The sequence below is a fragment of the Bombina bombina genome, chromosome 3 (genome assembly GCF_027579735.1).
Source record: "Bombina bombina isolate aBomBom1 chromosome 3, aBomBom1.pri, whole genome shotgun sequence".
NCBI classification, from domain to species: domain Eukaryota; kingdom Metazoa; phylum Chordata; class Amphibia; order Anura; family Bombinatoridae; genus Bombina; species Bombina bombina.
Window position 1 is genome coordinate 283,959,143 of NC_069501.1, and position 13,803 is coordinate 283,972,945.

At 36.5% G+C, this 13,803-nt stretch overlaps 1 protein-coding gene across 1 annotated transcript in view; it reads right to left on the minus strand.

Moving 5' to 3' along the window:
• The window catches only part of LOC128652320 (septin-4-like), a gene marked incomplete at its 5' end in the record, with an annotated part of 120,802 nt that extends 109,935 nt beyond the window's left edge, over nt 1–10,867 (minus strand). Inside the window, 2 exons of the mRNA XM_053705256.1 lie at nt 3,848–3,941; nt 10,187–10,867. Coding sequence (XP_053561231.1) covers nt 3,848–3,941; nt 10,187–10,867 — 775 coding nt within the window. The remainder of the gene's footprint in view (nt 1–3,847; nt 3,942–10,186) is intronic.
• Nucleotides 10,868–13,803: the final 2,936 nt, after the last annotated feature.

The following is a 13,803-nucleotide window of genomic DNA, read 5'->3' on the forward strand; positions in this document are numbered from 1 at the left end:
ATGGAACTGAAGAGGAGACCCGGACCGGCAGAAGTTATCCTCCAAGCGGCGCTGAAGAAATCTTCCATCCGGGCGAGGTCATCTTCCAAGAGGCGCTGAAGAAGTCTTCTATCCGGGCGAGGTTATCTTCCAAGAGGCGCTGAAGAAGTCTTCTATCCGGGGGATGTCATCTTCCAAGCCGGGTCTTGAATCTTCATCCCGCCGACGCGGAACATCCTTCTTTACCGACGGACTACCGACGAATGAAGGCTCCTTTAAGGGACGTCATCCAAGATGGCGTCCCTTCAATTCCGATTGGCTGATAGGATTCTATCAGCCAATCGGAATTAAGGTAGGAAAAATCTGATTGGCTGATTGAATCAGCCAATCAGATTCAAGTTCAATCTGATTGGCTGATCCAATCAGCCAATCAGATTGAGCTCGCATTCTATTGGCTGATCGAAACAGCCAATAGAATGCGAGCTCAATCTGATTGGCTGATTGGATCAGCCAATTGGATTGAACTTGAATCTGATTGGCTGATTCAATCAGCCAATCAGATTTTTCCTACCTTAATTCCGATTGGCTGATAGAATCCTATCAGCCAATCGGAATTGAAGGGACGCCATCTTGGATGACGTCCCTTAAAGGAGCCTTCATTCATCGGTAGTCCGTCGGTAAAGAAGGATGTTCTGCGTCGGCGGGATGAAGATTCAAGACCCGGCTTGGAAGATGACATCCCCCGGATAGAAGACTTCTTCAGCGCCTCTTTGAAGATGACCTCGCCTGGATAGAAGACTTCTTCAGCGCCTCTTGGAAGATGACCTCGCCCGGATGGAAGATTTCTTCAGCGCCACTTGGAGGATCACTTCTGCCGGTCCGGGTCTCCTCTTCAGTTCCATCGGTGGCTCGGCTGAGTGAAGACGACTAAAGGTAGGATGATCTTCAGGGGATTAGTGTTAGGTTTTTTTAAGGGGGGTTTGGGTTAGATTAGGGGTATGTGGGTGGTGGGTTTTAATGTTGGGGGGGTTGTATTTTTCTTTTACAGGCAAAAGAGCTGAACTCTTTGGGGCATGCCCCCACAAAAGGCCCTTTTAAGGGCTGGTAAGGTAAAAGAGCTTTGAACTTTTTTAACTTAGAATAGGGTAGGGCATTTTTTTATTTTGGGGGGGTTTGTTATTTTATTAGGGGGCTTAGATTAGGTGTAAGTAGCTTAAAATTGTTGTAATATTTTTAAAATGTTTGTAACCTATTTTTTTATTTTTTGTAACTTAGCTTTTTTATTTTTTGTACTTTAGTTAGTTTATGTAATTGTATTTAATTGTAGTTATTTGTAGGTAATTAATTTAATTAATTTAATGATAGTGCAGTGTTAGGTTTAATTGTAACTTAGGTTAGGATTTATTTTACAGGTAATTTTGTATTTCTTTTAGCTAGGTAGATATTAAATAGTTAATAACTATTTAATAACTATTCTAACTAGCTAAAATAAATACAAAGTTACCTGTGAAATAAATATAAATCCTAAAATAGCTATAATGTAATTATTAATTACATTGTAGCTATCTTAGGGTTTATTTTACAGGTAAGTATTTAGTTTTAAATAGGAATAATTTATTAAAGTATAGTGTAGTGTTAGGTGTAATTGTAACTTAGGTTAGTTTTTATTTTACAGGTACATCTCTCTTTATTTTAGCTAGGTAAGCTATTAAATAGTTAATAACTATTTAATAGCTATTGTACCTAGTTAAAATAAATTGAAAGGTACCTGTAAAATAAAAATAAATCCTAAGATAGCTACAATATAATTATTATTTATATTGTAGCTATATTAGGGTTTATTTTAAATATAAGTATTTAGCTTTAAATAGGATTAACTTAGTTCATAATAGAAATATTATTTAGATTTATTTAATTAATATTTAAGTTAGGGGGGTGTTAGGGTTAGTGTTAGACTTAGGTTTAGGGGTTAATAAATTTATTACAGTGGCGGCGGTGTAGTGGGGGGCAGGATAGGGGTTAATAAATTTATTATAGGTGGCGACGGTGTAGGGGGGGCAGGATAGGGGTTAATAGGTATAATGTAGGTGGCAGCGGTGTCCGGGAGCGGTGGTTTAGGGGTTAATACATTTATCAGAGTTGCGGCAGGGTCTAGGAGCGGCGGTTTAGGGGTTAATACATTTATCAGAGTTGCGGCAGGGTCTAGGAGCGGCGGTTTAGGGGTTAGTAACTTTATTAGTTGCGGGGGGCACCGGTATAGGGGGTAGAACTGTGCAGTTTAGTGTGAGTGCTTAGTGACAGGCTAGCAATAAAGCTGGGAAAAAGCCGAAGAGCAGCGAGATCGGATGAGTGATAACTCTCACAGTCCGCTGCTCATTGCCCCGCGGCTTTTTGACAGCTTTATTTGATAACTTAGGCAAATTTTTTCAGGTCCGCGGCGGCGATGTGAGGCGAGCTTAGGCGGGCGTATTGGGCCAGCAAAGGCAGGAAAGTTGACACGTTGATAACTACCCCCCAATAGGTAAAAGATAGACTGAGCCATCACCGCTCTAATATTTGGAAAAAGAACTTAGAGGCACCACTTTCAAAACACTTTCTTGAACTCGGTCACAATATAAGTCAACTAAGGTGGCAAATAATTCAACAAATTCCAATTCCCCATAGTGGTATGAATAGGGAATAAATATTGAAGCAGCAGGAAATTAAGTGGATCTATAAATTGGAGACCCTTATTCCCAGAGGATTAAATAGGGATTTTGACTTAAACTGTTTCTTCTAAACATATGTATAACACAACTACTAAATTATACCTTAGTCACAGTAAGGGGATTACATAATACATCTTCATACATATTGTTACACCACATATATATATGTGTTTTTTTTACATTGAAATTTGCCTATGTGTTTAACTTAGCTTAAGAGATATTTACCTACGTGTTTAACTAGCCGAATTTACAGACTGGGATAAGCTTGTTTAGATATTAGCTGAGTCACTCTAGTGAGAAATAATTATGAGCTATCAAATAGGAATACAAAAATTAACCCTACAAAAATTAACCCTATGAATACTGCCCTAATAATGTTTAGTCTGTTACATTGTTTTTAAATTGTACAAACACACAGTTAATGATTTATGAGATGTGTAACATGTGTAACCACTAGAGGGAGACTTTACTCTCTCCACAGAAGCCCTTGGCACCAAAATATGTTTAAAAGGAATCATGATATGTTTGTACATTCAGCATGACTAAGGGGTTAACCCCCGAAACGTCACTTTTTATGTAACCTATAATAAAGAGTTTCAAGTATATCATTGTGCTGGTGTTACCCTTTGAGACTGTATCAGCAGGGGCTATTGCCGCTTACCCCAAACACAGTGCACTCTCTCATACTGTGGTGCTGTATCCCATTGGACTGATTCGCTGTCTCTTTCATATTCTGTCAATTATAGCTGATTTGAGTTTAGTACTTTTTGGAGTTGAATCTTTGAAGCCTCCAGTTCCCCCTGCATTTCACTTAAGTCTATCTCTTTACAGCCTCAGATAAAACACCTTCACTTTGTTTCCTGTAAATGTCTTTCTGAAATCCACTACTGTTTTTATCACCATTTCCCAGTAGTGATCTCTGGGATATGAAGTACAAATCTGTGACAGCAAGAGAAGCTTTGTGCCTTTATATAAAGTGTATAAAGATCATACAGATATCTTCAGTGTTGAGGTGGTGCTTTCTCAATGTGACATATGCATGACATATATATGCAATTATCTCTAATAGCAAGATTATACTATTTCCTACTTAATATGACAGTTGCTGTCACTGCACTCCAAGATGTGTCAGAATTCTCTTAGTTTCTCTTGACTATTACCTGCAACCATCAGTGTGAATTCAAAGCCTTTCTTTACATATTTTCTATGTACTTGGTTAGGAAGGGTGGCAAATCCCACATATTCTTTGTCGTCCTGCAGAGAGAAGCAAAGTCATTGTCACCTAGAAATACTCCAATGTAAAGTGTTTAACTATAAATACACAGAAACTGATTGTGTAAGTAGTGCACTGAATCATAAACAAGCAAGCTCCAAAAACGAAACCTATCATTTAGATTCATTTTTAAATCATTTGACGAAATTAGGTGCATATTTGAAGGAATTTTTTGCTTACAGAATTAAGTAATGATATGTCAGGTGTAATGTATATTCTTATAAAGAACAGACACTCTACAATTCATACTATATACTATTATATAAATCACGTATATGAATCTGTTTAGAACTATGGGAAATAATACCACACTAGTAGACACACATATATATAAAATTGTGATATTAAGTAAATGTAATATATACACAGTAAAATATTATTTTCTAGATTGATATCATTATACCATTGTAATTTTGCAATGAAAATATTCTATCAAAGAGGATAGATATTAATTAGTATAATTCCTTTATATTCCTTAAATTCCTTTCAGACTATTTTAGACTACTAATTAAAAAATGTAACGTCATTCACAATACTAGAATGTGGAGTCTATTTTTTTCAACTCACATTTGTACAGCTTCACAAATAAACACATAGGGCTTGACATATCAAATGGCGAGCGGACATGATTCAATATAGCGAATCATGTCTGCTGTCCGCATTTATCACCAGAAATGATTGTGCAATGCTGCTCACTGGCTGCCAATCGCCCGCTTGCAGGGGTTGTCAATCATCCCAATTGTATTGTATTGGGATGATTCAATCTGCCACGTATTAGGTGGCGGAGGGGTTAAGGAGCTTCTGCTGCTGGATAAATTTGTCTTTTTTATACAGACTACTTTTGATAGATAATTTAGTTCCCACAGAAATAATTTGCCCTGTATGTAATCACTAAACGCCTTAGTAATGTTTAACAACTAGAAGTGCGTTCAAATTCAGACAAATGCAAAAAAAAAAAACAATCACTAATTAAGTAATATTTTTTGCATTTCTATCAAAATGCAAAAGGAGTTTCCCTTTAAGAAATAAAAGAAGAAACGAATGATGATGCGCCAAAAAACATATTCCTTGTTCATATGGTTAAAACCATTATACTAAACGCAGGAAAGGTATTTCTGTAAATGGGAAAGGTTTAAAAAATTCAATTTGATATAATTCAATAACTATATCCAGCAAGCATAAAGTTTCAGTTTTGTTTTTGGATAATCCTGAAGCCCCTAAAAATATTTACATTGTTTTTATTTTTGTGTTGCTGTGGGCTTGTAGCAGTAGCACTAGCTACTAGTTTACATCTACGCTGCTGTCCAGCTGTTGCCCTTAAAATGTTTCCCATAGCAAATACGAGGTTAACACATTTCTGTTAATGAACTAATAATGTTGTTAAAATTGAGCTGAACCTACCGCAAATCTTGGATGAAACTAAATATTTTATTTTTTTTCACAATGAACAAGTCATTATTAATACATTTTTGGTCTGTGCATGTCTACTTGGATTATAGTGCTCACAACACTTTTCTACTGCTTAAGGGACAGATTACAAGTGGAGTGCTAAAAGTTACGCACACGCGAAAAGGGGTTTATCACGCGGGTTGGCACGTCAGTTTTTTCGCTCGTATTACAAGTTGAAAGTAAACACGATCGATTGAGCTCAGGTTAACTGTTTCGCTAAAAAAAAAAGTGTCACAAAACACCTAAAAAATATATTAAAAAGTACAGTTACACTCATAATAACACCATCTAATAAAAAATATTCACAAAAAGTTATAAGGGCTCAAAGATATGAGGTCTCAGGTACAAGAAAAAGGTACAAGAAAAAAAAAAGACAAAGGGCTTTAACATTGAAATACATATATATACATGTTTAAAGAGCTATATGTGTGTGTATATATATATATATATATATATATATATATATATATATATGTACATATATATTTATGTATTTATATGTGTATACAGTATATGTGTTTACAGATATATATATATATATATATATATATATATATATATATATATATATATATATATATATATATATATATATATAGTATATATATACTCCACTAAACAAATGCACTCACAGGACTTCTTTTCAAATACATCAATAATTTTAATGTAACGTTTTCAGAGAAAACTTCTCCTTCATCAGCACGAAGGAGAAGTTTTCTCCGAAAACGTTACATTCAAATTATTGATGTATTTGAAAAGAAGTCCTGTGAGTGCATTTGTTTAATGGAGTATAATTTGCATTTTTGCACCCAGGCGGTTGATGACTGGAGGGATGTGCTGTAGACTGGACTTTTGATATATATATAAATATATATATCTATACACGAATATATACAGGTTTTTTTTGTAAGGGTGCTCACCGGTACTGAGTACCCCCACCTCTGCCAACTCATAACAGGTAATATTTGTAATCATCATGTAAATGCTCTAGTTTTCCTAAGAGGGGGCTGCAGAATACATCAAACATTGTAAGTAAGGTTGTCCCCTTACTTTTCTAAAAAGTTACTGAGTAGAATTTATCAATAGTGATGTCGCCAACCTAAAATTTTCGGTTTGTGAACGGCGGACTCAAACTTCCGGTATTGTTCGCGAACCCGCGAACCGCCATTGAATTCAATAGGCAGGCGAACTTTAAAACCTACAAGGACTCTTTCTGGCCACAATAGTGATGGAAAAGTTGTTTCAAGGGTACTAACACCTGGACTGTTGCATGCTGGAGGGGGATCCCTGGCAAAACTCCCATGGAAAATTACATAGTTTATGCAGAGTCTGCTTTTAAGCCATAATGGGCCTAAATCAACTAACATTCCCAAAGTGGCTGTCTCAAAACATCCCGGACAGAAGATAGATTGATAGATAGGATAGATAGATATACATAGATTGATAGTTAGATAGAATCGATAGAAGAGAAATAGATAGATTTGTTAGATGAGGTTAGAAAAAAAATGAGGTATATTAATGCTGAGTGAGCCTGACAGACACAGGCCTGATAGTAAATGTATTTAGATTACACTAGCAAAATATTTTTTTTTTTATTTTTTTTAATTTAAAATAATGTTATAAACGGATATTAACACTGCTGGCTGCTGGCTGGCACAGAGCAATGAACCAGAGTATATGCTGACACTGGCCTGATAGAAAATGAAAAAAAATTACACTAGAAAAATAATTAAATTTTTTGGTTAGTTAAATTTAAACTAATGTTGTTAGGGAGATATCAGTGGTGGCAGTAGTCACAGCATATGCTGTGAGCCTTAAACACACAGCCTGAAAGCCAAGCAAATGCTAATAAAAAAAAAAAACGGAAAAAAAAAAAAAAACGGCACGAAATATAGCCCTAAAAAGGGCTTTTTGGGGTGCTGTGCTTGCAGCAGAGATGAGTGGAGTCCTTCTGGACTGTAAATACACTAGCCTAGCTATGTTTTTACTATTAATGTCAGGAGCAAAAACACAACATCTCTCATTAAGAAAGCAAGGTCGTTATGAGTCTAAAATGGCGGATTCCGAGTAGCTGGGAGGGTCTGTGAGGGAGTGTCTGATGTTGATTGGCTCTAATGTGTCAGGCGGCTGTGATATAAAGGGTCAAAGTTTCCACAATGATGACACATAGGGGCGGATCGAACATCGCCATGTGTTCGCCCACAAACGTGAACGCGAACAAGCTATGTTCGCTGTGAACCGTTCGCGGGCGAACAGTTCGAGACATCACTATTTATCAATCAATAATCAATGAGTACCGGCACCTTTTCTTTTACAAAAAAAGCACTGTTTATATATATATATATATATATATATACACACACATATAAACACATAAATACAGCTCTACAGAATTTGGCGGCACTATACAAATAAATGGTAATAATAATGGTAATATATATATGTATAGATGTGTGTGCATTAGAGCCCTTTGCAGTTAAAGGGATACTAAACCCACATTTTTGCTTTCATGATTCAGATAGATCATGCAGTTTTAAGTAACTTTCTTATTTACTCCTACTATCATTTTTTCTTTGTTCTTTTGCTATTTTTATTTAAAAAGCAGGAATTTAAAGCTTTGGAGCCAGCCCATTTTTGGTTCAGCACCATTTATCAAACCAATAAGCAAGCTTAACCCAGGTTCTCAGCCAAAAATGGTCCGGCTCTTAAGCTTTACATTCCTTATTTTTAAATAAAGATAGCAAGAGAATGAAGTAAAATTGATAATAGGAGTAAATTAGAAAGTTGCTTAAAATTGCATGCTCTATCTAAATTTGTAAAGAACAATGTTGGGTTTAGTGTGCCTTTAACCCCTTAATGACCAAGGACGTGCCAGGAAAACGGTAGTTTACGACCAAGGACGTGCCTGGCACGTCCTCTGGGATTTCAAGTGCTGGAAGCAATGTAACTATCACTAATTTAGAAAAAAAAAAGGGTTTGGAAAAAGCAAAGTGCTACTTGTATTTATCTTTAACTTGCAAAAAAAGCAAAGAACATGTAAACATTGGGTATTTCTAAACTCAGGACAAAATGTAGAAACTATTTAGCATGCATGTTTTTTTGGTGGTTGTAGATGTGTATCAGTTTTTTGGGGGTCAAAGTTAGATAAAGTGTGTTTTTTTTAAATCTTTTCATCATATTTTATAAAATAAATTCATAGTAATTTATAAGATATGATGAAAATATATGGTATATTTAGAAATTTAATGGCGAGAAAAACGGTATATAATATGTGTGGGTACAGTAAATGAGTAAGAGGAAAATTACAGCTAAACACAAACACCGCAGAAATGTAAAAATAGCCTTGGTCCTTAACGGTAAGAACATTGAAAAATGGTCTGGTCACTAAGGGATTAAAGGGACAGTCTAGTCAAAATTAAACTTTCTTGGTTTAGATAGGGTATGTAATTTTAAATAACTTTCCAGTTTACTTTTATCAAATTTGCTTTGTTCTCTTGGTATTCTTATTTGAAAGCTAAATCTAGGTAAACTCATATGCTAATGTCTAATCCCTAGAAGGCTGCCTCTTATCTGAATGCATTTGACAGTTTTTCACAGCTAGTGGGCGTTAGTTCATGGGTGCCATTTAGATAATATTGTGCTCACGCCATTGGAGTTACTTATCTTATGAGAGGGCACTAATTGGCTAAAATTCAAGTCTGTCAAAATAACTGAAATAAGGGGGCAGTCTGCAGAGGCGTAGATACAGGTAATCACTGAGCTAAGTATATTAATATAACCATGTTGTTTATGCAAAACTCGGAATGGGTAATGAAGGGATTATCTATATTTTTAAAAAATACAAATTCTGCTGTAGACTGTCCCTTTAACCCTTTTAAAATATTTTAAGCAATATTAATATTATACTTTTCTAATTAAAAAGTGTATATACTGTATGACTGTAGTACTTTATTTTAAAGTGGTTCACGTTTTTTTTTAACTCTTACATTTACTTCAGCTCTCAAGTCACGCAAATTCTTCTAGCTCTATTTGTGCTTTCACTTGAGCGCAATCCATAACTTTGAACTTGTAATATCAGCGCTATTTAGCACAGACGTAATATCCATTTAAAGTAATGGGAGCTCTAGAATGATGTCAACCACGCTAACCATTCTCTGGTAAATGTGATTTACAATGGACTTGTAATATCAATTGCGCACCAATGTAAGCGGGGTCCAGCGATACTGCTTATTGCTTCCCGCGCTATCATAAGGGTACCATTTATAGACACAACACTTTTTGACTGAAACAAAAGAGTAAATGTACTGGGAATGGAAGTACTATTTCAGATTATCTGATATAAAGTAAACAATGCAGCAGCACATTAGATAATAATAGTAAAATGCTTGTTTGTATAGAAAAGGTGAAATTCTTGTGCCACTTTATAGATCATTAGTTAGACCTATAGAGATGACAAGGACAAAGACTGTGAAGGAATTCTATTGTAATCAGGATATGCATAAGACTATGCTAAGAATTAACTAATTAAGCTTAAACTTAATACTGTATAGGCTGAATTTATGGGCCTTTTTTTATCTAACACCAAAATCGATGTTTATATGTATAATATCAGTTAACACATATGCTATGTATTATAGTTGTTTACCCAAATCAGTATGAAAGAATAAACTTTTTAGTTGAATCAAGCCTAAATCAAATATTAAACAGTAGATCCCAATACTCGTAACAATAAAATTCACATCATGGTAATTTCTGGTCAATCTTTTATCAACCTTACCTCAAATGGCTCATAAGGGTCAAGCTTGCCCCAAGGGCTTTTGGGTCTGGAAGGGCTGAGAGGGGGAGCACCCCAAGCTGGGGGATTGACAGGGAGTGTGTCATATAATTCATCTGTCTCATATTCAAGGTGTTGCTTTTTAGCTTGGATATCAGATTCTGCATATGATGGGAAAGCTTCCTTATGGATGTACTTCTCTCTGTGGAGCCTCTCTTCCAATTGATCCTTGTAATGTCTTTGTTGCTCTCTATGTAGACTGTCTTCTACTTGTTCTTTCTCCGAAAAAAAAAGTTCTTGTCTTTCCCTGCAAAGCCTCTCTTCCTCAAGCTGCTTCTCCTTGCAGACTCTTGCTTCATGCAGTAGTTGGAGCTCTCTGTGGTATCTCTCATCATCATTCTGTTCCCTGAAAAGCATTTCTTCATGGTACTTCCTGTACAGTCTTTCTTCTTCTTCGTGCAGCTGCATTCTCCGTTGTTTTTCATCTTCCTCACGCTGTTCTCGGCGGAGTTTTTCTTCTTGATGCTCTCTGCGGAGCCTTTCCTCTTCTTCCTGCTGTTCTCTGTAGAGTCTCTCCTCGTCTTGTTGTTTTTGTTTTCTAAATCTTTCTTCCTCCTCTTCCTCCTCCTCCCTGTGAACCCTCTCTTCTTCTTCTGTTTGTTCCTGCACCCGAAGGAGCTTCTTTTCCTCTAACTTATTTTTTTCCTGCTGCTTCTCTTCCCCTTTGAAGAGGTATTTCTCTTCAGGCTCCTGAGCTAGTTTGTCTTTCCCTGCTGGGTATCCCCGGATAATCTCTGTCAACTCCGCCTCCTCCGAATCATTTTCAAAGAAGTGCCGGATCTGAGAGAAAAGAAAGATTGCAATATAAAACATTGACAGTAAGAATGACAGTGCAGGCTTAAGAATTACATCTTGAATTTGCCCTTAGATAACAACTACGGCAGACAATGAAGAAATCTTACTTTAACAATAAGAACCATTTTTTACCAAGATCTGGAAAATATTTACTCATTTTAAGCAACTTCATTTGAAAGGCAGTAAGTAGTAATTCTACTTAGTAAATCTAGTGTTTATAGTCTGCAGAAAATCTCATTCCTCTAGCTCTTGTGATATTAAACACCACATTAACCCATGTTGCAATCTACCATAGTGTGACAAGAAAACTTTAAATTTAGCACTGGCGTGTTTTGGCTTTCTTTGCTATGGTTTTACAATTTATGTGTTCTTTTTTTGCAATACAACTAGGTTTGCTGGTGTCTGGCTTTGGCCTGACAGTTTGGTGTTTCATCTGAATGGACACACAAATGCCAATTTTTTATATTTCATGGAGTGCACTTAAAATAGGTTCCTTGGGGTTGTATGTAGCTTACAGGAGTGCTAGGGTTTTGGTCTGATGTGGCTGACAGAGGAGGCTACAGGGTTAGGGTTCTAGTCTGATACGGACATGTGAATGATAAAGGGACTTCAGGAACAGGGGTGTTATCTCTCATCTAAAGGAGGGAAAATGCTTATTGAGAATCTGCAGAGTCACAGTTTTTTATCTGAGGTTTGATGTAGGCATATGGCTGTAAGGAATCACCTTTTTCTCATGTGCTGTGCCTTTAAGGAGATCAACTCCTCCCTATAAATAGCCACATCCTGCCTAACTCAATGCTGGATTATTGAAGTTCTCACTTTAACTTCAGCCATTTGCTTGCTCTTATGCAACTACTAATTTACTAGGAAAACCTTTGCAAAACTATTTCGGATTCCTAAAGAATACTCCTTACTTACCTGCATTCCGGACTACAATCCCCTGTAGGACTCAGAGACACAGCGCTGATTCCTACGTCATCAGCTACGGCCCTCTGTCTGCAGCAGCGTCTCTCACCCCACACTCAGACGCCGGGAGAATATCCTAGAGCTGCTTGTTAAGATATCCGGTTCCCTCCACTGCGGTCCCTGCTATTACGGACTAGAGGTACGAACTACCATCTTTCTGGTTATAAAGCCTTTACTTATAATCTTGTTGTCTTTGCACCCCAGACTCTAGGCATTAAGTTGAAAGGCAATAGCAAGTCACAAACGTAACTTAGGAATACCCTTTTAATTTAGTTACAGTTGTGACACAAACCAATATTTTCACATTCCTGCCTACTAAGAACTATTAAACAAACAATATTCAGATAACATTGATTCATTAAGTTATCCACACATTAATAGCATTACATAATAATCCAGCCTAAAAATAATTAACAGGAATTAATTACTACAGACTGTCTTCCTTGTCCTGTTAAAATAATTTTGCTTGTTGTTCTTTCCTTATACAATGAATCCTAATGCTATGGCAGATCATTTAAAAAACCTGTCAGACAGGGTGGATCTCCTAGCTAATTCCTTTCATGAACTGCAAGTAGAAAACCAGGCTCTAAAAGCCTGTCTCAGAGAATCTCTTGCAGCTAAACCAAATACAGCTGAACATTCACCAGAACCAGCTGTATCAACTCCTGAAAAATTCTCTGGCAACCGTTCTCAGTTTAGAGAATTTAGGAACTCATGTTTATTATTATTTCAATTAAAACCTAAAACCTATGCCTCCGAAAGAACAAGGGTTTTAACAATAATCTCCTATTTAAGGGGAGAGCCCAGGGCATGGGCAGATACTTTCTTTGAGAAAGAGGACCCTATCTTAGGGTCAGTAGATGCTTTTTTTCACTGAAATGTCATCTCTATATGACGATCCGTATAAACAGATTTTAGCTGAAAACAACCTAAGGGCATAGAAACAGCATAAAAATCCGGTTGAGACATATATAACACAATTTAAGATACACGCCAGAGATTCAATGTGGAATGAAATCTCACTCAAGAATCAGTTCCGACTAGGATTAAGTGAAGAACTTAAGGATGAGATATCACGTATAGGTCTACCGGAGACCTTAGAGGATTTCTACACCGTGTCTATATCTATAGACAGACGTCTCCGAGAAAGACGTTCTGAGAAAATGGGTATTGTAAAAAGATCACCTATACCCCCTACAGCACCAAGCAAGGACCAACCACAACCAATGGAGATTGGCTTCATAAAAGGACCCCTGTCTTTACAAGAAAAGACTAGGAGAAAGAATTTGAATTTATGCTTATATTGTGCTTCTTCTAAACTTGAAGTGAAGGACTGCCCTCTACTGGCAAAACAAAAATTAGGTAAGGACTCTATGCATCAAACTAATTGTTTCTCCAAATTAGTCCCTACCTCTTATCTTAAAATTCCTGTCTTTTTACAGTGGGAGCACTACAAGATCAATACAACAGCCTTAATTGATACAGGTTCCTGTGGAAACTTTGTTGACATGAAATTTGTGACATCCAATAAAATCCCTTTAATTCCTAAGCAAACTCCAGTGTCTGTGAAAGTCATTGATGGTAGTACATTGGCAAGTGGTCCTCTCACACACCAAACTATTCCCCTACACTTAATAACAGGTAAGACTACACAGGAACAAACATCCTTTGATGTAATTCCTTCCCCTATGTTTAATGTTATTTTGGGAATAAAGTGGTTGTGTTCCCATAAACCTAACATAGATTGGCAACATTCCACTATTACCTTCCCAGAATTATTGAAAGAGATCCAAACTGTT